This window comes from Balaenoptera borealis (genome assembly GCF_965194805.1).
Source record: "Balaenoptera borealis genome assembly, chromosome: 5".
NCBI classification, from domain to species: domain Eukaryota; kingdom Metazoa; phylum Chordata; class Mammalia; order Artiodactyla; family Balaenopteridae; genus Balaenoptera; species Balaenoptera borealis.
Window position 1 is genome coordinate 71,467,795 of NC_138862.1, and position 26,420 is coordinate 71,494,214.

The 26,420-nt window shown below is 36.1% G+C and overlaps 1 protein-coding gene across 17 annotated transcripts in view; it reads right to left on the bottom strand.

The window, feature by feature from the left end:
- Positions 1-26,420, bottom strand: part of LRCH3 (leucine rich repeats and calponin homology domain containing 3) — a 108,326-nt gene that overhangs the window by 65,323 nt on the left and 16,583 nt on the right. For 16 of the 17 annotated variants that reach the window (XM_082392307.1, XM_082392305.1, XM_082392313.1 and 13 more), the window contains exons 2-3: positions 2,936-3,080; positions 1,204-1,330 (exon numbers count right to left, since the gene is read on the bottom strand). In XM_082392307.1, the coding sequence (XP_082248433.1) occupies positions 1,204-1,330; positions 2,936-3,080 (272 nt within the window). The remainder of the gene's footprint in view (positions 1-1,203; positions 1,331-2,935; positions 3,081-26,420) is intronic. The other variant, XM_082392309.1, reaches the window with a different exon arrangement.

Below are 26,420 nucleotides of genomic sequence, written 5' to 3' on the forward strand. Positions count from 1 at the left end.
CCGCAAGGGATTGGCTCTGAGGATACCAAAATCCATGGATGCTCGAGTGTCATACAAAATGGTGCATAATTTGCGTATAACCTACATACATCCTCCTGTATGCTTTCAACCATCTCTAGATTACTTATAATACCTGATACAATGCAAACACTATGTAAATAATTGTCACACACGGCAAATTCAAATTTTCCTTTTCAGAGATTTCTGGAAGAACAATTTTTTTAAAATTTTATTTCTTTTTTTTGGCCATGCTGCATGGCTTGTGGGATCTCAGTTCCCTGACCAGGGATCGAACCCACGCCCTTGGCAGTGAAAGTGCAGAGTCCTAACCACTGGACCACCATGGAATTCCCAGGAAATTTTTTTAAAAAATATTTTTGATTCACAGTTGGTTGAATCCACAGATGTAGAACCTACAAAAACAGAAGGCCAACTGTATTTATTTTTTGTTTATGATGTACATCTTTGTTAATAAACCTACATGGAATTATACTCCCAAATCTCAATGGACATAATTGTATTTGACCATTTCAGAAATAGGAATCATAGGTTCTGGAGTTAAGGTAGACTGGTTTCAAATTCTACTTCAGTTATGGAACCTCTGGAACCTTTGGCAAATTACTTAACCTATCTTGAGTGCTAGTTTCCTCAGCTGTAATATGATGATAACAATTCATAATGTTATTGTGGTGATTAAATAAGAAAAGCCTTATTCCCATGCCCAGAACAAAAGCACTCAAGAATAACAAGAAGTGGTAGGTGAAGGTTAAGCTTCTTAGAAAATATGAAGAATAGCTCACTTTAGAGTGGGAGCTAGGTTCTAAAGATAGCCTATAAGGTAAAAAAATAAACCTGACCTTTGTACTGCCCATTCCTTATAGGCACTAACCAAAAATCAGAACATTGATGCTATTAACAAGATTTAATTAAAAAAATTCAAACCCTTTATTAAATTATGTCTCAAAAGTTTAATAACATAGAAATCACTTTATATTGATTAGAACCTGATTAGACTTTGATTAGACTTGTACTTTCAGTTCTTTCCTAATTCTGTGTTGAAGCACTTGAGAGCTCATCAATCAGTAAAACTTCATTATCAGTACTTAAAAATAACTCAAAAACACAAAAGAGTATGTGCGCGTGTGTGTGTGTATACACACACACACATATATAAAACAATCAAAAAATGAAATATTAACTCACAAGTTCTGTTAAATGTCTGAGATGTCCAATTTCTTCTGGAAGTGAGACCAATTTGTTATTACTAGCAATTAAGACTTTCAATGGTAAATCACACAAGTGTACTGGCAGTGTTGACAGCTGGTTTCGACTAAATGGGTAAGTAGAAAAAGAGAAAAGTCAGAGACCACCACTCAAGGAAAAAAAACTGCCATCTTTCTCACTCTATACTCAGGATACTAACAAAGGTAAGTCTTGCAAGGAACAAACAGGATATTAGATTTGAGTTCGAGTCTTCATTTCCTCACTTGTCAGCTTTGTGCTTTTAGGCACAGCATTTAATTTATCTGCAACTTACACAGATTCCTCATCTGTAAATCACAGGGCTTACAGGACTCTTGCACCATAAAACTCCTTTGTAAATAATGAAGTGCCATATAAACAAAACATATTATTTTATTAAACTTAAACTTATATAGGAAAAAATGATTTTAAAATAGGGTAGATAACTAACATCCTCTCCTCTTCCTTCCAAAGAGTTATATACAAAGTGTTTGTAATTTACTTCCCTCATCATTACATTATTATAACCAAATGTACATAAACGACCCAAATATAATTCTATGGGAAATAAGGGACAGATTGTGATTTCAAATATATCATATTAACTGAAGGATAGGTAAGGAATTTTTATTTATACAAAAATATTCAAATCAGAACTGAAAGTAAAAAACACATCATTAGGATAAAAATAAGTTAAAATTTTACTTATGCAGATTTAACATCTTAATCCTTAGTAACAATTGCCCCCATTTTCAAGATCTTTGATGATTTTACTAACACAGATCATAAGCCTTTAAAACTTTTAGAATCTAATAATTAGACATTCACATACAAAACTGTCTACTAGTGCTACTTTGATCATGGGAAAAAACTGAAAGAATAAATATCCCAGAGGGAAAATGAGTTTTAGAAACATATAAACTGTACATTAAAATGATTACATATAAAAATATTTCCAAAGGATATTTCATGAGAAGGGGAAAAACTCATTTAAAAATTTGACTAAAAGCCTACAAAAAAGGAAAAGTTCACCTATAATTATATAACTCAGACATAACATTTTGATAAATTTCCTTTACTTTTCTACATTTGTTTATTTTCTCCAGTCAACATTTATAACTTTTATAATGAAATAAAATAACAAAAGAATTCTTGTAAGATGTGAAAAAATGGAGTAGATGAGTTGAATAAATGCATTTATATATTCAGAACTTAGTACGCAAAAATACGTAATCACAAAAACCAAACAAAGTAATTTCAGATGTACTATTCTCATTTGATGAAGCTTATTTGAAAATGTAATTGGAAAACCACTGCTACAAGACCGCTCCAAGTCTATTAGGCTAAAGGCTCTTAGAGTTTGTTAATTATTACAAAGACAAAGACAAAGGGAGAAACTAGAGGGATATAGAAAATACCGCTAATTTAGTCTAAGAATATGTTGAGATATGGCTGATATAAACAGACAATGTAAATTTTTTTTTAATTATTAGTTTTATTTTTTGGCCGCGTGGCATGTGGGATCTTAGTTTCCCGACCAGGGATCGAACCCATGCCCTCTGCAGTGGAAGCACGGAGTCCTAACCACTGGACCGCCAGGGAATTCCCCAGATAATGTAAATTTTAGTGAAAGGGAAGAGGAAAATTGAAAAGATCACACAAAACTAAAAATTAAAAAAAAAAAAATCCTTACCTAATATTTAAGAACGTTAGAGCTTGCAAGTTTAGAATTGCCTCTGGTATATACCGAATACAATTTTGGTATAAATTGAGATTCTCAAGAGAAACGAAGTGACATGCTTCTATGGGAATTTCTGAGAGGCGATTTCGTGACAGATCTGAAAGAAAAAATAAATTAAGTTTAAAATCAATCCTTGGAACTTATTTTACTGAAATTTTAAATAAAAAAGCAGGTTTCATAATGGTTTGAATTTCCTAGAGCTCCTATTGTGGAGACTGGTCCAGATTAAATATTCAAATATTAAATGATTGAAGAAACCATTTTAACATATGCCTCTATACCTGTTGCTGGGAAATGCTGATTCCTTTTGACTCTACATATACTAAAAAATAAAACCATTATTCTTTGCAAGTAACATAAATTCCAAGGAATACCAGCTTAAAAATTACGTCACAGAGCATGCTAAGTACCAAATATCCTAGAAAACAAATGGATCCCTAAAATCCACCTTCCCAAAAGCTCAGACAACATTCTGAGGTTTTCAGAAAAGCGAAGCAAAAGGAAACAAAAAGGGCTTCCCTGGTGGCGCTGTGGTTGAGAGTCTGCCTGCCAATGCGGGGGACACGGGTTCGAGCCCTGGTCTGGGAAGATCCCACATGCCGCGGAGCAACTAGGCCCGTGAGCCACAACTACTGAGCCTGCGCGTCTGGAGCCTGTGCTCTGCAACGAGAGGCCGCGATGGTGAAAGGCCCGCGCACTGCGATGAAGAGTGGCCCCCGCTCGCCGCAACTAGAGAAAGCCCTCGCACAGAAACAAAGACCCAACACAGCAAAAAATAAATAAATAAATAATTTAAAAAAAAAAAAAAAAAAAAAAAGGAAACAAAAAAATATTGTTCCTTTCTTTACCAGTCAAAAAGTATCACTGTCATGTCAAAAGGACTCAGGAACCATCTTTGCTCCCACTGGCCAAAGATGAGATAATCTGAGCTTCAATAAAGATAATAATCACAGCGAATTGAAATCTATCACATATTATTGAATTTATCCTCCCCAAAAGATGATAAAGAACCAATTCATTACCTTGTAAGCTGATAAAGGGGGGGGGGGATAAAGCAAACATTTACTTTGCCTTCCCTATGTGAACTGTATCACTGAGTAACCAAATTGATAAAGGGAAGCATCTTTATATAAGTGTTCTAGCTATAAACGAAAAATAATGATAGAATATAGCATTTTGCAACTCTCAATGAATTAATGGATCCAGAATTGAGTATTAATGGCTGTTATCTTTACAAAAAGATAATCAGAAAGTATATGCCCATTAGAAGAACAGAACATCATTTATGGTCTTGCCAAAGGGACAGAACCTGAGTCAAATCAAGCTTTTCCATCAGCTGCAAACTTTCAGAAAATGAAGAGGACAAAGAAGTATGCTGAAATACAGTCACTCTGTCATTACCATTTAGATTTAATTAAATACACTGTGAGATTCATTTGCTCACTACTGTTTTCTCTCTTCTTCTGCCCCTTAAATTCTCTGTTGAGAATTATTTGGTGAGAATCCTTTAACTTTCCTTAGATGGAGGATCTGAATTCCTGCACATCTGCAAGTACCTTGCTTTCACCATAACAAGTGAATGATATTTCAGCTAGGTATAGACAATTCTTTTCTTGGTAATCTGTAGATGTTATTTTACTACCTTCTAGTTTCCAGTGTCACACTGAGTAGTCCAGCACATATCTGATTATTTTTCCTTTGTAAGCAGCTTGTTCTTTGTCTCCCTCCACCCTTAAATTAACACTCTGGTCCAGAACTCAGTTGGTTCTTTCAATCCTTCTTTAAACCAGAGAAATTCTCCTCTATTATACCTTTAGTTGTTGCATCTCCTCCATTTGCTCCTTCTCCTTCTTTATATTTTTTTTCTGTTTTGATATACTCTTCTACTCAATGTTCCAAACCATGAATCTGAGTCTCAACAGTAATCATTCTCTCCCTAAATTAATATATTGAAAAGTTTTTCCCCTCACTTTTTAATTCTTTCATGCTATGATTAGAAGCATGTCACCCTGTTTCTCTTGAGAATCTCAGGATAAATTAGTTTTTGTTTTTTGCTTTTTTTAAATTGAAGTATAGTTGATTTACAATGTTGTGTTAGTTTCTGGTGAATAGAAAAGTGATTCATAAAACTTGATATATATATCCTTTTTCAGATTCTTTTCCATTAGAGTTTGTTACAGGATATTGAATATAGTTCCCTGTGCTATATAGTAAGACTTTGCTGTTAGATACATAGTAGTTCGTATCTGCTAATCTCAAACTCCTAATTTATCCCTTCCCTCCCCTTTCTCCTTCGGTAACCATAAGTTTGTTTGCTACGTCTGTGAGTCTGTTTCTGTTTTGTAAGTAAGTTCATTTGTATCATTTTTTTAGATTCCACATATAAGTGATATCATATGATATATGTCTTTCTCTGTCTTACTTCACTTAGTATGATAATCTCTAGGTCCATCCATGTTGCTGCAAATGGCATTATTTCATTCTTTTTTACAGCCGAGTAATATTCCACAGTGTGTGTGCGTGTATACACACGCACACACACACACACATACACCACATCTTTATCCATTCATCTGTCAATAGACATTTATGTTGCTTCCATGTCTTGGCTATTATAAATAGTGTTGCTATGCACACTGGAGTACGTGCATGTATCTTTTCGAATTAGAGTTTTCTCTGGATATATGCCCAGGAATGGGATTACTGGAACATTCTGTTTTGTTTTATTTGTTAAACTTGTCATCTATCTCTTCGAATAGTTCTATTTCATTGAAATCACTTCTTCTAGATGTAATCCTTGTTCATCCTCTCTGGTTGCTGGAGTTCCTTTAAATGAATTATCTTCCTTTGCCAATTCATGGCTTGCCTCATCTTTGGAGCTCAGATCAAGTTGCTAGAGTACCGTGAATGGCATTCAACATCAAAATAGTGGAAGCAAGCTCCATGATGCACTGGAACTAAGCTTCCCCTCTGGGGCACAGTTCTTCTTGAGAACTCAAAAGTTTTGATAACTGCCATAGGTTTTTGCCTCTTATTTTCATTTGGATCCCAGTATGTCCCCCAGACTCACATATTCCCTACAGGTCCCACCAGCCTGTGAGCCTCCGAGTTGCTTCACTCTGAAGTAGTACTTAGTAACTGAAGTTGGGAAAGACCACCATCTTACCAAAATGCCTCCCCATATTGTATTCATTAGGAAAAAGTTAAAAGCCCAGGTAGCAAAGGGCATCAAATATTTACAAATAAAAATTTCCTACAGAATCACACGGTAAATAACTTATTTAATACAAAATACAACAAAAGTTATTTTATAAATTCCTACTTAAATTTTGTTAGTATGATTTTAAAAATTGAAGAAATGAAAGAAATAAATTTCAATTACAAACTGCTCCTTAGGGACTTCCCTGGTGGTGCAGTGGTTAAGAATCTGCCTGCCAATGCAGGGGGACATGGGTTCGATCTCTGGTCTGGGAAGATCCCACATGCCGAGGAGCAACTAAGCCTGCATGCCACAACTACTGAGCCTGTGCGCCACAACTACTGAGCCTGTGCGCCACAACTACTCAGCCTGTGTGCCACGACTACTGAAGCCCAGGCGCCTAGAGCCCGTGATCCACAACAGGAGAACCCACTGCAATGAGAAGCCTATGCACCGCAATGAAGAGTAGCCCCCACTCGCCGCAACTAGAGAAAGCCCGTGCACAGTAACGAACATCCAATGAGGCCAAAAATAAATAATAAAATAAAATAAAAAAATTTATTTTAAAAAAATTGTCAGCAGAACTTCATTCTTTCTGGAGCTTCTAGGAGAAAATCTGTCTTCTTCTTTTTCCCAGCTTCTAGAGTCTGTCCACATTCTTTGGCTCATAGCCCCATTCCTCCATCTTCAAGTCAGCAATATCAGGTGGAGTCCTTCTGATGCTGCCATCTCTGCGGGTCTCCCTCTTCGGCCTCCTTCTTCCACTTTTAAGGATCCTGTGACTTTGCCCACCTCCCCCTGCTCCCAAATAATCAACGATAATCTTCCTATTTGAAGAACAGCTGATGAGCAACCTTAATGCCCCTTTGCCATGTAGTGTAACATATTCATAGGTTATAGGGATTAGGATGTAGACTAATCCCAACATCCTAATGGGGGGGGCCATAATTCTGCCTAGCACACGTCTCAACTTTCTAAAAGTAGAAGCATACTTTATGTGTTTTCTTTTGTGACCTTCTGTCAACATTTGAGATTCATTCATGTAGTTGCATACTGCAGTAGTTCCTTCATTTTCATTGTCTTCATACTATTCTACTATATGAACGTGCTACAATTTATTTACTCATTCTACTACTGATGAACATTTCAATTTCACACTGAACTAGGAGAGAAAATGCTGTGTAATAAGATTTATGTATCATCAACTCCAAACTGTTTTCCAAAGAGATTGTACCAATTTACACATCTACCAGCAATGTACAAAGAGTTCTTGTGGCTTCATATCCTTGCTAATACTTGTTATTGAGATGTTTTAATGTTTATTATGTTTTAAAGATTTTTATACAGTGGCATTTCATTGTAATTTTAATTTTCATTTCCCTGATTATTAATGAGGTACAACAGCTTTTCATATGTTTATTGGCCATCTAGATTTCCCTTTTTGTAAAGTACCAGCTCAAGTCTTTTGGTTTGTTGGACATCTTTATAAATTCTGAATATGAGATTGTTATCCGTTATATGTGTTGCAAATGTGTTCTCCCACTCTGTAGTTTGAAGTTTCACAGTTTTTGTGGTGTCTTCTGATGAACGTCTTTAATTTTAATAGAGTAAAATGCTTTATTAATTTTTTCCTTTATGGTTAGTGGTATTTGCAGTTTTAAAAGAAATCCTTCCCTACTCCAAGGTCACAAAGATATTCTTTTCTAAAGGTTTTAGAGTCTGACATTGAATCTACCAGGAATTTATTTTCTAGTATGATGTGAGGTAGAAGGCCAATTTCATGTTTTCCTACAGGGATACCCATTTATCCCAGTGACAGTTACTGAAAAGACCATCACCTCCCCCCCCAACTATTTCCCTGTAACACCTGTCATATATCAGGTGCCTACATTTGCATGGGCCTGTTTGGGGGCTTCTCTAATCTGTTCCATTGCACTACTTATATATTCTTATGTCAATATTACACAATCTTAATTACTATAGCTTACAATGATTTCTGAAATCTAGTAGAGTGATGTACTCCTACGTCACTTCTAGTAGGAGAGGTATTCCTTCCTCTTTGTAGTTCTTCAAGTGTGTCTTGGCTTTCTAGGTCCTTTGCATTTCCCTGTAAGTTTTAGAATGAGCCTGTTATATCTCATAAAAACACTTGTTCGAACTTTTACTGAGATTGCACTGAATCAAACATCAATTTGGAAAAAAATGACATCTTTACTTGATTTATTCACAGGTCTTTATTATTTTATAAATGATATATATTTTTCAAGTTTTATTTTCTAACCATTAGTTACTCATAGAAATAAAATTGATTTCAATATATTGATTTTGTACCTTGCAACTTTTGATAAATCTTTTTATTAGTCTATAAAATTTATCTGTAGATTCATTTGGATAGCTCCAAATCCACAATTACTTAGTTCTGTGAATAATGAAAGCTTGTTTCTTCCTTTCTGATACGTACGTACGTATCTACCTACCTACCTACCTATCTATCTATCTATCTATCTATCTACCATCTAATTCTCTTACAATGCTGGCTAGGACCTCTAGTATAATGTTGAATAAAAGCAGTAATTGAAGGTATTCTTGTCTTGTTCCCAATTTCAAAGGTTTTCTGTAGATATTCTTTATCAGATTAAGGAAATTTCTTTCTATTCCTAGTTTGCTATGAGTTTTTTTATCAGTAACAAATGTCATATTTATCAATCTCTTTTTCTCCATCTATTGAGATGATCATAGGATTTCAATCTTTTACTACATTAATATTGAATTAATTTTACTCTTTATTCCACTATTCTTTATTCCATTAGTGTAGAACTGATTTTTTCCTTATTAAAACTTTATTCTATCAGTATATTAAATTTACTTTCTAATGTTAAATCTTGTATTCCTGAGATAAAATAAATTTAGTCATGATGTATTATCCTTTACATTAGCTAGACTGAGTTCGTTAACATTTGGTTCAAGATTTTTGCATATATGATCATGAATGAGTTTGAACCATTTTCTTTTCTCATACTAACTTTGAGGGTTTAATATCAAGGTTGTATTAGTCTCACAAAATTTAGTTTGGGGGTATTCCCTCTTTTTCTATTGGCTGAAAGGATTTATACAGCTTTCAAATGATTTCATTTTAAAAGCTTCTTAGAATTCACTGGTGAAGCCACCTGGGCCTACGTTTTCCCTGAAGGAAGATTTTTCACTATTGACTGAATTTCTTTAATATTGATAAGACTATTAAAGTTTTATATATATCTTCTTGAACCAGTTTTCAGTTATTACAGTCTAGGAGTTTGCTATTTTCATCAGAATTTTCCATTTTATTAGCATAAAGTTGTTCATAATATCCTCTTTATTTTTTTAATGTTTACAGCATCTGTGGGGATGTCTCTATTTTCATTTCTGACTTCGGTTTTTGCACCTTATTTCTTTCTTGAGCAACCTCATCAGAGATTTGAAAATATCATTAGTGTTTTCAAAGTATCCATTCTGGCTTTGTTAACCCTATTCATTGTACAGTTTTTATTTTGTTTATTTCTGTTCTTATCTTTATCATCTTCCTCTTATTGGGGGGAAGGGGTTGTGCTATTCTTTTCCTAATTTATAGAGATGGAGGCTTAGCTCAATAATTTTTAGACTTATTTCTTTCCAAATATATGCACTTAAAGCTTTTATAAAATTCCCTCTAAGTGCTGCCTTAGCTGTATCTCATGAGTCTATATATATACATTTTTTTTATTAGAATATTCAATTAGAAAATATTTCCTCATTTCCATTATGATTTCATCTCATTCTGTTAGAAATGAATTCCTTAATTTCCGAACATATAATGATATTCTAATTATCTTTTTTGTTAATGATTTCTAACAACTGTATATGGTAAAAGAACATGCTTTATGTGATTTCAATCCTCTCATGTTTGTTTAGATTTTCCTTACGGTCCAGCACATGGTCCATTTTTATACATATTCTATGTGAGTCTGACAAGAATATTTATTCTACATTGGCATAATGTTCTAGTTATGTCTACTAGGTCACATCTGTTTAACTGCATTGTTCAAGGCTCGTCCTTACTGATTTTTTTTTGGTCAGTTTTTTCTATCAACTGCTGACAGAGAAGGGTATATTAGTCTTTCATTTTTATTGCTATTTGTCTATTTCTCTCTTTAATTCTTTAACCCTTTCTTTATGTATTTTGGACTTTTGTTATTAGGTACCTACAAAATTTTAAATTATTATTATTATTATCAATTTTTTTTTTGGCCATGCCGTGTGGCATGTGGGATCTTAGTTCCCCAACCAGGGATCAAATCCATGCCCCCTGCAGTGGAAGCATGGAGTCTTAACCACTGGACCGCCAGGGAAGTCCCCAGAATTTTAAATTATTACCTTCCTGATAAATCAAACTTTTTATAATTCTTAAGTTACTTCTTCCGTTCCTAGTACTATAATTTGCTTTGAAATCTCTTCTTTTGGTTGGTTTGGTGGACTTACTTTAATGTGACTCCCATGATCCCTATTTACACCCTTGTATAATACCCCCTCCTCCACTTGAGTGTAGGTGGGACTTCAAAATTAACTTGCTCCTAACCAATAGAATACTGCAAAGATGATGTGATGTCATTCCCGTGGTTACGACTATCTGATCTGTCCTATCTCTGTTGCCAAATTTGAAGAAGTAAGCTGCTGTGAATTCTATAGTTGCAAGGAAATAAATTCTGCCAACAACCTGAGGGAGATTGGAAGCAGATCCTTCCCCTGTCACACCTCGAGATGAGAACTCAGGTCTGATCAACACCTTGACTGAAGCCTTGCAGCAGACCAGTCTAAACTGTGCCTAGGCTCCTGATCCAAAGAAACCATGAAGTTCCTTAAGCTGCTAAGTTTGTGTAACTTGTTATACAGCATAGAAAACTAACACAGTCAATATTTCTACAGAGTACCTTTTCCTATTCTTTAATTTCGACCTTTCTGGATCATTACACTTTGAACGTGTTTCTTATAAACAGCACATAGGTAGATTTTGCTTTCTTTTTATTGTCTGACAATCTTAATCTTTTAACTGAAGCACTCTATATTTAACATAATTACCCAATATATTTGGACTTTTTAAAAGGTCATGTTATTTATGACAGATGTAGTTCATTGCCCTTTGAATATCTATGCTCTTTCCTTCCTTACTATCAGAATCTCAATTGTGTTGAAAACAGCAAAGGGCTCAGCTAGACCACTGACTGATATTTCCAATTTTATTAATCATTAAAGTTCAAACAAAGGAAATAAAGACAGATATAAAATTTAACCATATTTGTCCTGGTAACTAAATTGATGTAGGAAATTCTCATTTATAGCCAGTGTCCTGAGTTGGTATGCAAACTGAATGCTTTGAAACTACCTCATGTTTTTCCATAGAGGGAAAAAAGACTTCTTAGCTGTTGAGGGCTAACTTCACACACAATGCCAATGCCAATGTTATATATTCGCAAATATATTCCTTTTCCAGTATTTCCTATCTCAGTACATGATGCTTTTGTCTATCCAGTTGCTTAAGTCAGAATTCTGGAAGCATCCTGACACCTTTCTTTTTTTCCCTTAATCTAATCCTATCAACAAACACTGTCAGTTTCTTGGTCCAAATATATCTTGGGCCTCTCCATTTCTCTTCATCTCTTTGTCACTGCCTCTTAGAATTGTTCTAAGAATCAAATCAAACAATGCATGGAAAATTACTTCATATACTGTAAAATGCCAAGAGGCACACACGCATAAAGCCAGCTTCATAAGGCTGACAGCCATACAGCAAAAACAAATAACACCCATCCCCCTAATTTCAGGGTACTGTACCCTGCAATAAAATATTACAGAGTACAATACAATAATTTATGATCTTTGGTCACCAAAAAGAATATTGCTTTCAGTATACTCTACCTTTAAAAGGCAAAAAAGGTAGAGAACATTTATCTAAAGATTTACGTTAAAATGTTTAAAATAGTTTCCTTATCTTTCAGTGAGGTTAAATAAGCAGAGAGGTTACTGTATCTTTGTGTCACTAGAGTAAACTTGCTTTCACACATACAGATAAGACTAGTTATTGCCACACAAGCCCCCTAAATTTCCATTTCTGTGTCAGTGTAGTCAGTTGTAGGCTGTTTCCAGATTGCAAGCTCAATTGAGATTTGCCAAGTATTGTAAACAGCCACAAACAGGATAATAAGCAATTATGCAATTAAGCTATTAAGTTACTTCTATGTATCATATCCTGAATGTGGCCTTGGTCTTGCACCAGCCATTATCTTTTCTGCTAATGCTAGTAATATGAGCCAACAACTATACCACTCTGGCACAGCCCTTGGATGTATTATTCAGTTGAGCAAAGCAGAAAAACCCTATTGTGGCCTGATAAAAATATGAGAAAAATTTTCGCTAAAAAATGTACCATGGGGCTTCCCTGGTGGCGCAGTGGTTGAGAATCTGCCTGCCAATGCAGGGGACATGGGTTCGAGCCCTGGTCTGGGAAGATCCCACATGCCGCAGAGCAACTAAGCCCATGCACCGCAACTACTGAGCCTGCACTCTAGAGCCCGTGAGCCACAACTACTGAGCCCGTGTGCCACAACTACTGAAGCCCACGTGCCTAGAGCCCGTGCTCTGCAACAGGAGGGGCTGCTGCAATAAGAAGCCCGTGCACCGCAACAAATAACCCCACTCACCACAACTAGAGAAAGCCCATGCGCGGCAACGAAGACCCAACGCAGACAAAAATCAAATAAATAACTTTTTAAAAAAAATTTTATTTATTTATTTTTTGTCTGCGTTGGGTCTTTGGTGTTGTGCATGGGCTTTCTCTAGTTGTGGTGAGCGGGGGCTACTCTTCATTGCGGTGCATGGGCTTCTCATTGCAGTGGCTTTTCTTTGTTGCAGAGCATGGGCTCTAGGCATGTGGGCTTCAGTAGTTGTGGCATGCAGGCTCAGTAGTTGTGGCTCACGGGCTCTAGAGCGCAGGCTCAGTAGTTGCGGTACACGGGCTTAGTTGCCCCGCGGCACGTGGGATCTTCCCGGACGAGGGCTTGAACCCGTGTCCCTTGCATTGGCAGGCAGATTCTTAACCACTGAGACACCAGGGAAGTCCCTAGCATTTCCTTATATTCTGACACAGCAAGATGTTCCAGGCTTATCTTGCAACTTCTGTGCCCCAGTTGTAGAATCAGCTATTTTTCACCCTTGTGTAACAGCAACGTCTGTGGCATTAGATTTGTGGGGTAGGGGGCAAAAGGGAAAACCACCAATCCCAAGGGAAGTTTCAGAATTAATGACCGTTGGGGTTTTTTTTGTAAGCCACTAAGCTTTGTAGTGGTCTGTTATACAGTAATTGAAAAACAAAACAGAAATTGGTACCTGGAAGTGGTGTGTAACAAAAAACTAAAACATCTGGCACTGGCTTAAAATGAGGCAGCAGGCAGTGGCCCTAAGGGGCCTCCCAGTGCCTGTTAGTGGAGGCTGGAGGGCAGTGGAAAAAAAAAATGCTATTGAAGGCTGGAGAAAAGGGCACCCTAGTTCTGCTCTGGCAGAACAATTAAAGAAACTATAACCTGCCATATCATGATAGGTACAGAGGGTATCTAAAGGATTTAAATCACCATAAATACATGTGGCTATCTGTACTGAAACATGTTAGTTGAAGAGGTATATGACAATAAAGATCACTAAGTATTAATCTTAAATCTTGATAAGAAAGGGCATATATATATTTACACACATACATACGTATATATATTCCTGTAATTTTCTAATTAAATTTTTCTCCCCTATTTTTACATATCATTCAAATGTATTACATATTATTCCTTTTCAAATAATGCAGAGAAGACAAAAAAAGTCAACCAACTTAAAAGACTCTCTTTGCTCACACAGGAAAGAACGTGAATTTCTGCCTAGAATGGATTCTGGTTTTATATAATATTGGAAAATGAACTCAATTTTAGAGTTTACAAAGACCATCCTTAAAAGTGTTATCCAATTCTCATAATATTTTCTTTCATCTTGAAATATGGCTCATTACATACCCTGCCAATAAAAAAGTTTTCAAAACTATACCCCAAAACAATGCAATTTAGAGAAAAACTATTATCTTAAATGAGACATACGATATAGCCAGACTTTAGCCCTAGCTCTACCATTTACTACCATCTCAATCTCTAGAACATTTCAGAATCTTCTTCTCTAACACTTTCACTGAGATGTTTTCAATTATTTTACTTTTTTTTTTTTCAGGTAAGAAGCATGTTAAAAGGTACTTTTTCCTAAGTCTATTTCTCCCATTAACTGTTCAATAACTTTATGATTTTATGAATTAGGAGTAGTTGATTCCTACTTTTGGGGGACAAACCTGGAGCCCAAAGACGACAGTAATGTGGCTTCTTAAACTTGAAAAAAGTTTTTGGGAAACACTTATTTAACTGATGTGGCATTTTCCTCCCAGCTAACTTTCTGACTTCCTATTTCTGTTTGAGGCTGTGAAGGTCACAAGGTCCAGAAAAATAATATAATTATTTTACTAACATGATATTGCTCACTCCTCATAAGCTGGCAAAAAGAAAAAAGAAAAGGAAAAACCCTAATTCTTTATAACACAAAAACTTGTCAATAACTTAAATAATTTTATAAATTAAATCTCTTAAAAGAAAATAATTATAAATATCTAAGTAGTGTTTCTCTGTTTAGTTCAACAAATTCATTCTTTGCTCTTAAAGAAGTCTGCTCAATTTTTCCCCTTCTTTCAGATACAGTCGAACTGTTACAATTACCATTCTTGATTCTCCTTAGTGCTGTAGGAGGCACCCTTCTTTTTTTTCAGACCAGTGTCTGACTTTTATAATACGGTGCCTGAGATCATTTCCTTTGACCCACCAGATCTAATATCGTACTCTCCTCTACCTGTCTATTCTTCTCCCTATCCTCATGGAAGCTATCAGAAGAAATAATGTGGTGACATTTCCATTAAAAGGAACCACCTATTTGAATCACACCCAAAATAAGTTAAATTCATTCAACCAATTAATGCAAATATTTTAAATTTAAACTTAAATAACTGTACTTATTCATTTCTACTGATATATAGTGTTCTTCAGTGTTTCCAGCTCTTACGCATGAGCAGGTTACCTAAAGCACACAGGAAAAAGGGGCCAAATCTCTCATTTAAAAAAAGAGATGTTTTAGCCATTGTGTATTGCTTATTATCAAACATGTAAATATATAGTGAGACATCTTTTAGGATGTTCACAATGTTCTTAATTTCTCCCTTTCATTCACAGGGGCTGGCTCTCCTTCCCTCCCAGCTTTTCAGAGTCATATATACCAGTAACGTTTAACCCTGGGAACCCTCTCAAAGGAAGTAACACTGAACTCCAGGGCTCTCCTCATTCTTGATACCCTGATAAAACTCCTGCCCCTCCTTTAAGAGCCATCTCAAGCATAATCTCATTATACTTCCCTTGACTTGTCTAGGCACTCAAAGAATTCGCCCACTGTGTTTCTATTACTCTAGTGTAGCAATTATCACACAGTAGGGTAATTCTTCATTAGATTTTAAGTTCCTTGAGACTAAGAGCTTTGTGTCTTTAGCATCTAACACAATATCTGACTTATTAAAAGGTCAAGTTTATTTGCTAGAATTAAGTTAATTTAGTGTGCCAACACTGGATATATCATGCTGATCAATTCTCTAATCAGCTATTTTTAAATTAAAAATTGGAAAATTAATTATTTCTGAATAAACAAAGTTTATTTGGTAGATAATTAATTAATTAATCTTTAAAATGTCGGCTCCATGAAGGAAATCTTAAGAAAAGATCCTTAATAGCAGTAGAGGAAATATAGGAGAGATACCTACAGACCAGGTCAGATTACACCAACACCACCACCAATCCTCTGCAACATGAATTAAAAATAAAATGGGTAAATCAATGACAGATTAATATCCAAAATGAATATTATACACAAACACACACACATATATATACCTAACACTCAACAAGAAAAAACAACCCAATTAAAAAATGGGCAAAGGACTTGAATAGACATTTTTCCAGAGAAGATATACAAATGGCTAAAAGGAACATGGAAAAACACTCAACGTCACTAATCACTAAGGAAATGCAAATCAAAACCACAATGAGATACCACTTCACATCAATGAGGATGGCCATTATTTTTTTTTTTTAAATAAATTTTATTTATTTATTTTTTACTGCGTGGGGTCTTTGTTGCTGCGTGTGGACTTTCTCTAGTTGCGTCGAGCGGGGGCTACTCTTTGTTGCAGTGCGCGGGGTTCTCATTGCGGTGGCTTCTCTTGTTGCAGAGTGCGGACTCTAGGCGCGCAGGCTTCAGTAGTTGTGGCACACGGGCTTAGCTGCTCCGCGGCATATGGGATCTTCCCCAACCAGGGCTCGAACCTGTGTCCCCTGCATTGGCAGGCGGATTCTTAACCACTGCGCCACCAGGGAAGCCCGAGGATGGCCATTATTAAAAACGAAAGTCAGAAAATAACAAGAGTTGGTGAGGATACAGAATACTGGAACCCCTGTGCATTGCTGGTGAGAATGTGAAGTGGTACAATTGCTATAGAAAACAGTAGAGTGGTTCTTCAAAAAATTAAACATGAAATTATGTTTATGATCCAACAATTACACTTCTGAGTATACATCCAAAAGAACTGAAAGCAGGGACTCGAACAGGTATTTGTCTACCAATATTACAGCTACGTTATTCACAATAGGCAAAAGGTGGAAACAACCCAATGAACAGTCCAAGTGTCCATTAACAGATGAATGGATAAACAAAATGTGGTATATGTATACAACAAAATACTCTTCAGCCTTAAAAAGTAATGAAATTCTGATACATGCTACAACACGTATGAACCTTGAAAACACTGTGTTAAGTGAAACAAGCCAGACACAAAAGGATAAATACTGTATGATTCCACTTATATGAGGCACCTAGAATACTCAAATTCAGAGATAGAAAGTAGAATGGTTACCGGGCGTAGAGGGAAGAGGTAATGGAGAGATACTGTTTAATATAGTTTCACTCTGGGATGATGAAAAGGTTATGCAGATGGATACAGTGGTGATGGTTGCAAAACAATGTGAATCTACTCAATGCCACTGAACAGTATGATTAAAAATGATTTAAATGGTAAATTTTGTTACATATATTTTATCAAAATAAAAAATGTATAGTACTCAAAGTAGAAAATAAATGTAATCTGCCTCTTTTTAGTGATATGTACGTTAAAAATCTTCCTCCAAAATTACGGACTTTTCTAAAAACCGTATATTATACCTTGGCAATAAACCAAATAATACAGAAATTTAAGAAACAAAAATTCAAAGTATTCTGGGGACTTCCCTGGGGGTCCAGTGGTAAAGAACCCACCTTACAGGGGGCGCGGGTTCAATCCCTGGTCAGGGAACTAAGATACCACATGCCATGGGGCAACTAGGCCCGTGTGCTGTAACTACTGAGCTTGCACACCTCAACTAGAGAGCCTGCATGCCACAAAACTACAGAGCTCATGCGCTCTGGAACCTGCACATCACAACTACAAAGAGAAAACCCACACGCCACAACTAGAGAGAAGCCCGTGCGCTGCAACAAAAGATCCTGCATGCCTCAATGAAGATCCCGTGTGCCACAACTAAGATCCGGAGCAGCCAAAAATAAAGAAAAATAAATAATAAATAAATCTTTAAAAAAACCCCAAAACAACAGAAAGTATTCTGTAATCCCAAATCTCAAAAAGTTAGTTTCATAACTGTGTAACAAAAAATGTAAATTGGGGACTTCCCTGGTGGCGCAGTGGTTAAGAGTCCGCCTGCCAATGCAGGGGACAAGGGTTTGATCCCTGGCCCGGGAAGATCCCACATGCCACGGAGCAACTAAGCCCGTGTACCACAACTGCTGAGCCTGCGCTCTAGAGCCTGTGAGCCACAACTACTGAGCCCACGTGCCACAACTACTGAAGCCCGCGCGCCTAGATCCCGTGCTTCGCAACAAGAGAAGCCACCGCAATGAGAAGCCCACGCACCGCAACAAAGAGTAGCCCCCGCTCGCCACAACTAGAGAAAGACCGCATGCAGCAACGAAGACCCAATGCAGCCAAAAATAAATAAATAAATGTTCCTTTAAAAATTTAACAAATAGGGCTTCCCTGGTGGCGCAGTGGTTGAGAATCCACCTGCCAGTGCAGGGGACACGGGTTCGATCCCTGGTCCGGGAAGATCCCACATGCTGCGGAGCAACTAAGCTCGTGTGCCACAACTACTGAGCCTGTGCTCTAGAGCCCGTGAGCCACAACTACTGAGCCCGCGTGCCACAACTACTGAAGCCCACGCGCCTAGAGCCCGTGCTCCACAACAAGAGAGGCCACCACAATGAGAAGCCCGCGCACCGCAACGAAGAGTAGCCTCCGCTCGCCGCAACTAGAGAAAGCCCGCGTGCAGCAACGAAGACCCAACACAGCCAAAACTAAATAAATAAATATAATAAATTAAAAAAAAAATTAACAAATAAATAAATTCTAGTCTTTTTTTTTTTTAAAGAAAGTACTTGAACTGTGTTTTTTTTATTTTTTTAATTTATTTTTATGTATTTATTTATGGCTGTGTTGGGTCTTCGTTTCTGTGCGAGGGCTTTCTCTAGTTGCGGCAAGTGGGGGCCACTCTTCATCGCGGTGCACGGGCCTCTCACTATCGTGGCCTCTACTTCTTGCGGAGCACAGGCTCCAGACGCGCAGGCTCAGTAGTTGTGGCTCACGGGCCTAGTTGCTCCGCGGCATGTGGGATCTTCCCAGACCAGGGCTCGAACCCGTGTCCCCCGCATTAGCAGGCAGATTCTCAACCACTGCGCCACCAGGGAAGCCCTAAATTCTAGTCTTTAAAAAAAAAAATGTTAACTGTTTATTATCTCTTTCCTTCCTAACTCCATTTCTCTTTCCCAGGGAAAAAAAAAAGTATTTGACATTTCATTCTATTCAGCTTTGTAATTATAACAGTAGAACTTATTTCTTTAAATCTCTAAAGCTAAGCCAGTCCAAACACAAATTAATGTTTTCAACTGTATGGCATTTATTAAGAAATGCTAGTAGTTAAAAGTCTTATGTTCTTCTAATAACTCCTTCAGGCCATCCCACGCAATGACATCATCCTTACCAAATAAAGCCCATTATGCAATACCCAGATATACAGTACTATCACTTTCTATGAGAACAGTCACTGCTGTGAATGTTAAAAGGGCCTGAGATTATGACAAATATTCTGTATAAGAGATTTTTAACACTAAGCTATACAAACTTCAGAAGAATATTATAGGGATAATATCCTTTAACACATAAAGAAATAGTAAATACAAATTATTAAAAGTTTCTAAAATACACATTCAATATGAAATAATTCAATAAGAAATAAAAACTAAAATTCTTAAGGAAGGTCAAGTCCCTAAAGAATTATATAAAAGTAATAACTTAAAATATGATTTGGTAACTATTTAACAAACCTCAATGATATTGTTTAGGGTGCTTCCCACAGGCTAACAAATACCAAGGAGAAAGAACATAAACATTTGCCCATTAAATGAAGATACTGTGATGGCTGATAAAAGTTTGTTACACTTTTTAAACCTTCTCTCTAAATTTGCTCCAAAATTTTAAATCCAAAAAACACTCTATATTTAGTTATTTCCTTTATGCTTTCAACTACTATGCCACTGCCATGAAAATTTTGTTGAGAGAATGCAATAAAAATCATTTTATTTTAGCTATTAATTATACAACCCAGAAAGGTCAGAAATGAGAATATTAGATCTAATGCTTTTCATTTTGAAGTCATATTACTTATATATGGATATTCTCTTTAAATTGTTTTAAATTTTTTATTAAAGGTAGTAAATTTATATAATTTTAAATGCCAATCAGTGACTTCTGCTTCCAGGAAGATAAAGCAGATGTACTTTTCCCTATTCCTAAACTAAAAACCCTAGCAATCACATCTAAAACAAACATAAGGAGATTCTAAAGGGTTGAAACAAGACAACTAAGGACTTCAAGACCCAAGGAATGACACAGTGATCAGTCCCCTGGGTTTTCTTTTTGCCTCATGTATCCTAGACTTGGAGCTGACATCTCCAAGTTGGCAATCCAGAAACACCAATGGGCAGAGACAAAAACAAACAAACAAACCAACAAAAGCCTGCTTTCTCTATCCAAAGGACCAGGAAAGGGGCAACTTAACAAGACAGAAAACTTTTAGACAGTAACTACTCTACTTCAGCCAAACACCTCACAAAAAATTGTGGCCTCATCCCACCCATGGAACAAAGGCTAACTGGGAGCCTAAACTTCCACCCTTGCAGGACTGTAACTTAACATTTTAGTGGCTCCCCACCAGTCTCCACTGGTGTGGTGTCAAAGAGGGTCAAGGAAGGAGCCGGGACTTTTATGCCTACTAGAAGGTAATGTGGCCCCACTCCCCATCATGTGGGATCAGTGGAGACATTATGGGGAGCCTGGACTTCCACCTCTAACCAGCAGTAACGAGGAGCCCTCCGCCTTCCTGCTGGCGTGATGTCAGAGGAGGACTAGGAGAGTCAGGACTCTGACCACTGCCCACCTGTTGCAGAGGCAGAAAGAAAAAACAAATGGTCTGTCATAAGATTGCTCTTCCTTTTCAGAAAGCAAGGACCTTGAAGAAATCTCTTGATTCCTTAGAGGAAGAAAATAATGGGAAGTGTATAGGGTATGTAGCAAAAACTTCAAGGACTGAAAAAATTTCAAAATCTCAACCCGATGCTAATTTTAATTTCTACATTAGAGTATAAAAATTCAGACCACCATGAATGGTGTCATTACTGAAATAAAAAAAGATTAGGCACATTTTAAGAGGGAGTGCCACTGACCTATCTGACTTCTGAGTGAAGCAAATACTTTAATAAGATCCAATCTCTATAATTAACAATCCCCAAAGTCAAAAGCAATGTGAACTAGAAGGGCCCAGGGATTCAGTAATAGGGATGTTGATAATCAGCAAAAAAGAAGTAGACTGTTAAAAATAAGTAGAGAAAATCCATTAATGTCTTATTTTTGTTTATAACATTGGAATTCATACTGAATGATGACCACTTGATAATGACTAATTCAGAGAATACATATTTTTTTATGAACGTTATGAATGTGACTATCACAACTTATTTTCCTTATTTTTACTTTCACACAGCAGCATTTACAGAGATGCCAAAATGAGCCTCATTATGAGGCAGATCTTGGTTTTAATCAGTTATAAAATTAAAAGTATAGATTATGATCAAAACAGTCAAATTTTTAGATGATATAGTGACATCTTTTTATGTTTCTTTCTAGCACCTTAAAAGTTAAAACTTCATAAACTCTCTGAACAAATTTATTACAATCTCATCACAACAAACTTTAACTGCAGCATGTCTGGCCTCCCCTAAAATTAGGAAATCTGGCCATGATACTATGAAGTTTCTTTACAATAAGGTTTAATTTGTTGTTAATAGAAGATCACCAGGTTAAATGAATGCACTGTCAAATCTTTTTAACATAGTAACATGCTACTAGAAAAAAAAAATTGTTAGAAGTAACTTGTTTTCCCATCTTAAAATATGTGACTATTAATATAAGACTTGCATATATAAACCTGAAAAGGTAAAATATAGAAATCTAAGAGTTTCTATGTATTCCAAAACCTAAGGGTTTCTACATATTCCTTTTTCATTAAAAGATTAACGCCTATTTTTTTTGTTGTAGTTATACAGATAGACCAATTGTCTAGATTAAAATACTGATACCAGTATCTTGTTACTAGTACAGGTGAGAAAGGGAAGAATTCCTAATAAACTGCTAATATTTTTAAAGTGTATGGGGTTTGATTTTTGATCTCTACTGAAAGGTTTAAACCTATTTCCAGGCCCATATTTATACTTAATTTCACAGAAATGTCTTATTAAGTATATTATATCCTCAACAAATACCATAAAATAAAATTTTCAGTTGACTGTTTATTCAAAATTTTTTGACAATTGCAGTGTAATGAAAGGATTTCAACTTTGAATTTATAATTTACTATGGTGGGGTTAATTTCTGTCAGTACTTGAGATTGTATCATCAGCCTTCTTTCACAATGGAATCCCTTTACTGACTTAGTATTTAATTTAAACATGTATTTGTCTTTCTTTTTTTAAGTGCTTAGCCTAAATTTATTTTTAAAAGCATGAAATAGCACTTGTTTAAAACTTAACATTCTTATAAAATTCTCTGCAAAATGTATGCAGAATTTAAATTATGGCCAAATGTATTATCATTACCCTATTTAAAATTTTAATCAGCTTTCCAGAAATGGTTTCTTCATAGTATAACTCTTAAATCAAATTGAGGATTTACTGGTAAAAATAACAGGCTATTTTATTCACCAAAAGGATGAAGACAAAGTGATACTCAAACAACCTTTTTATTCTGCAATTCAGTCATTCTATAAAACCAATTATAGTCTTAATGCAGTTTTTAAATATCACGCTGGTAATTTTTTTTTTTCAGGTGTGCAAAATTAGAACTTTATTTCTCTTTAACTGAACTTAACACTTGTTGTGGATTGAATTTTGTCTTTCCAAAAAGGTATGTTACAGTTCTAATCCCCCAGTACCTCAGAATATGACCTTATTTGAAGACAGGCTCTTTACAGAGGGAATCAAGTTGAAATGAGGTCCTTAGGGTGAGTCCTAATCCAATGTGATCCATGTCTTTACCTCAAGGGGAAAATTGGACACTGACATGCACTCAGGGAAAACACCACATGCCGATGAAGGCAGAGATCAAAGTGATGCTTCTAAAGCTAAGGAACACTAAAGACTGCCAGCAAACCAGCAGAAACTAGGGCAGAGGCATGGAACGGTTTCTCTCTTGGCCCTCAGAAGGAAGCAACCATGTTGATACCTTGATCCTGGACTTCTTCGCACTGGTAATCTTGTATACTCTAGCTCACTAATGATGACCAAAGTTTCCTAGGCTCCTACTGGAGAGCAATTTGGTCTCATTGTTACTACCTGAATGTTCAAATCCCAAGCTTTTATTTTACAGAGCATGTGTAAAATTGCTAAATACTGATGTTATGTAAATGCTTTTGTTGATCATTATTTCTTCACAACTTAAAACAAGATGTTTCTAGCAACTTTCTGAGATTTTTTTTTACTATCTCAAGAGGCTCCCCCTAACCCCAAATTAGTACTTAACTTTAAATTACTGACAAGAGCAATGCCATCTATTTTCAGCACAACTAAATCTAGGTAAATGAATTTTTATTTTTCATTGCAACACTCTATATTTTCATTTAAACTATGATACAGTTGCCCCTTTTTTCTCCTGCTTGGAATGCTGTCTCCCAACACATTTTAAAGAAGAGAACTAATTCAAAAATAACCGACTACATACTTTGCTTATTAATATGAAAGGCTATTTAAAGCAAAAACAAATTGTTCTAGAAATGGCCAAGTTTTAAAAAAGCAGCAACTATTTCTGCATTCTCATAAAGTCTCTGAGATGAGCTTGACAATCATCAGCTTTTGAAATGTGAATTCCTATTGCCAGAGTAAAGGTCTCATTTCTATAACACCATGATACATTGCATTTTTTCCAGCCCTTCTATCCACCCTCTGTCCACTGTCTGGAGAGGCCCCAGGGCAGTCAATGTTTGGAACTGAGCACTTAATAAACCAAAAAAAAAAAAGTCTTACTGGAAAAGCTATCAAGGATGCTGGAGTCTAAGAAGGCCCACACACCATGCTTTATCACTTTGCATACATATTACCCAGGAAAAGCAATAATGTATACTGAATGATTTGGAAAAATAGCTCCCCCCCCCCATTTTTGTTTTCTACATATCCTAGGAGTGTGGGATGCTGAAAAATGTATGTAGGTTGATAAAATTTTGGTACATATTTCTAAAGCTGGGCTATGATAAAAATATTAAAGAAATTTAACAAGAAGGGTGAAAAATTAAATCAAACTTAAAACTCTAATTTAATTTAGCTAAGAGAATTATCTTTGTAGTCTGGAGACCTGGGTTCTAATCTTCTTTTGTTGGTGACATATGCTGCACTGGGATGATAAAGTCACTTTATTTTGAAATGTGAAAATTGTGTAATGAAAAAGGATGAGAACTCTGTTTTTTGAAAAAGGACATTGTATATATTATACAAATATAATGCATTATTAATGATTAATTATTAATGATGGAAAATTTGCAGCCAAACATAATATTTTTATTTGATAGCTTCTTACTTTAAGTAATATAAAATCTAAAGATAACTAAAATAATTTCTCCAGAAATTTTAAAAGAAATCCTTAAAATGATAATCCAAAAAGTCAAAGTAAAATGAAACTTTTAAAGTACAATCAGAAGGAAACTAAATCATACATTACAAAAATGACTTCAACAAAAAACTCTGGGAAAACATGATACCAATTACCAGTAGTAACCAATCAACCATCTTTATCTTCTATATTGGGGGGCACGTGTCCGTTTAGAACCATGGCAGTACAATGTATCAATTTAATCCTGTTATATATATTTTATGACTCCATAATGAAATGTAAAATAAGACTGAAAAAATTGAAAACATTTTGTAACAAACTGGAGTTGGTTTATTTTAGATTAAATATATATTTTAAAAAGCAATCTCTATATATTTTAAAAAACTAGGGACTTCCCTGGTGGTCCAATGGTTAAGACTCCTTGCTCCCAATGCAGGGGGCCCAGGTTTGACCCCTGGTCAGGGAACTAGATCCCGCATGCCACAACTAAGAGATCCTGCATGCTGCAACTAAAAAGATCCCGCATGTTGAAACGAAGATCTCGCAAGTGGCAATGAATATCCCGCGCGCCGCAAATAAGACCTGGCGCAGCCAAATAAATATTCAAACAAACAAAAAAACAGGGAAAAAAAACCCCCCTATGGGGCTTCCCTGGTGGCGCAGTGGTTGAGAATCTGCCTGCCAATGCAGGGGACACGGGTTCGAGCCCTGGTCTGGGAAGATCCCACATGCCGCGGAGCAACTGGGCCCGTGAGCCACAATTACTGAGCCTGCGCGTCTGGAGCCTGTGCTCCGCAACAAGAGAGGCCGCGATAGTGAGAGGCCCGCGCACCGCGATGAAGAGCGGCCCCCCGCTTGCCACAACTGGAGAGGGCCCTCGCACAGAGGCGAAGACCCAACACAGCCATGAATAAAATTAATTAATTAATTTAAAAAAAATTAAAAAAAAAAAACCCCTATATCCATTCCTAAAACAGTGCCTGAGACATAGGCACAAAATACATTCTTACTAAATAAATATGGCACTGAATTAAACAGGGGAAAGAAAGGAGAAAAAGAAAGGAAGTTAACTTTTACTGAGCACATATAAGCACTAGAGCATTTGTTAAATGTTCCATATGGCTATAATCTTGTTTAATCCACAAAAATGTCCTTACGAGGCAGGCACTGTACTGATGAGGCAACTGCCATTAGGAAGGTTAGGAAACATGCCTATGGGTCACACAAAGTTAGTAAGTGACTGAATTGAAATTCAAACCTAGATATCTCTGAATTCAAAGCCCATGCATAAATATACTTACACAAAACACTATCATACTATAAATTACTATTTTAAAATGCTGAAAAACAGGCATACGATTAATAGGCAAAGCCATTATCCTAGTGAAAATCAGGATTTTTAAAGAGATACCATTTAATACATAAAAGGTATTATACAGCATCATTAAATTACTTCTTCAGACAGAGACTCTTACTAAATATTACCTTTAAGATCCATAGGGATTATAGATTATATAACTACAGTATACTTATACCCTGCTGTGTCACTGGACTGGATTTTCCTTCACATCTTAAAATAGGAAGGCTGAAAATTGTAACGGGAAGCGATAGGGGTTACTTTTCTAAGTCTTACTCATGCTCCCTGGCCTGCTTTTCAGTATCTGTTGGAATTTTTATTCCTTTACATTGGGGGGGAGGGGATTATTATAATTTTTAAGAGGTATTTAATAAAACTTCTAATAAAATGTTCTTACATTGTGATCAAAGCTTTACTCCTCCCCCACCACTCAATGGTTTCTAAAAAGCAAAAGGCAGTTTTCCAGTTTTAAAAATAAGTATGGTGGGGGAATGATATA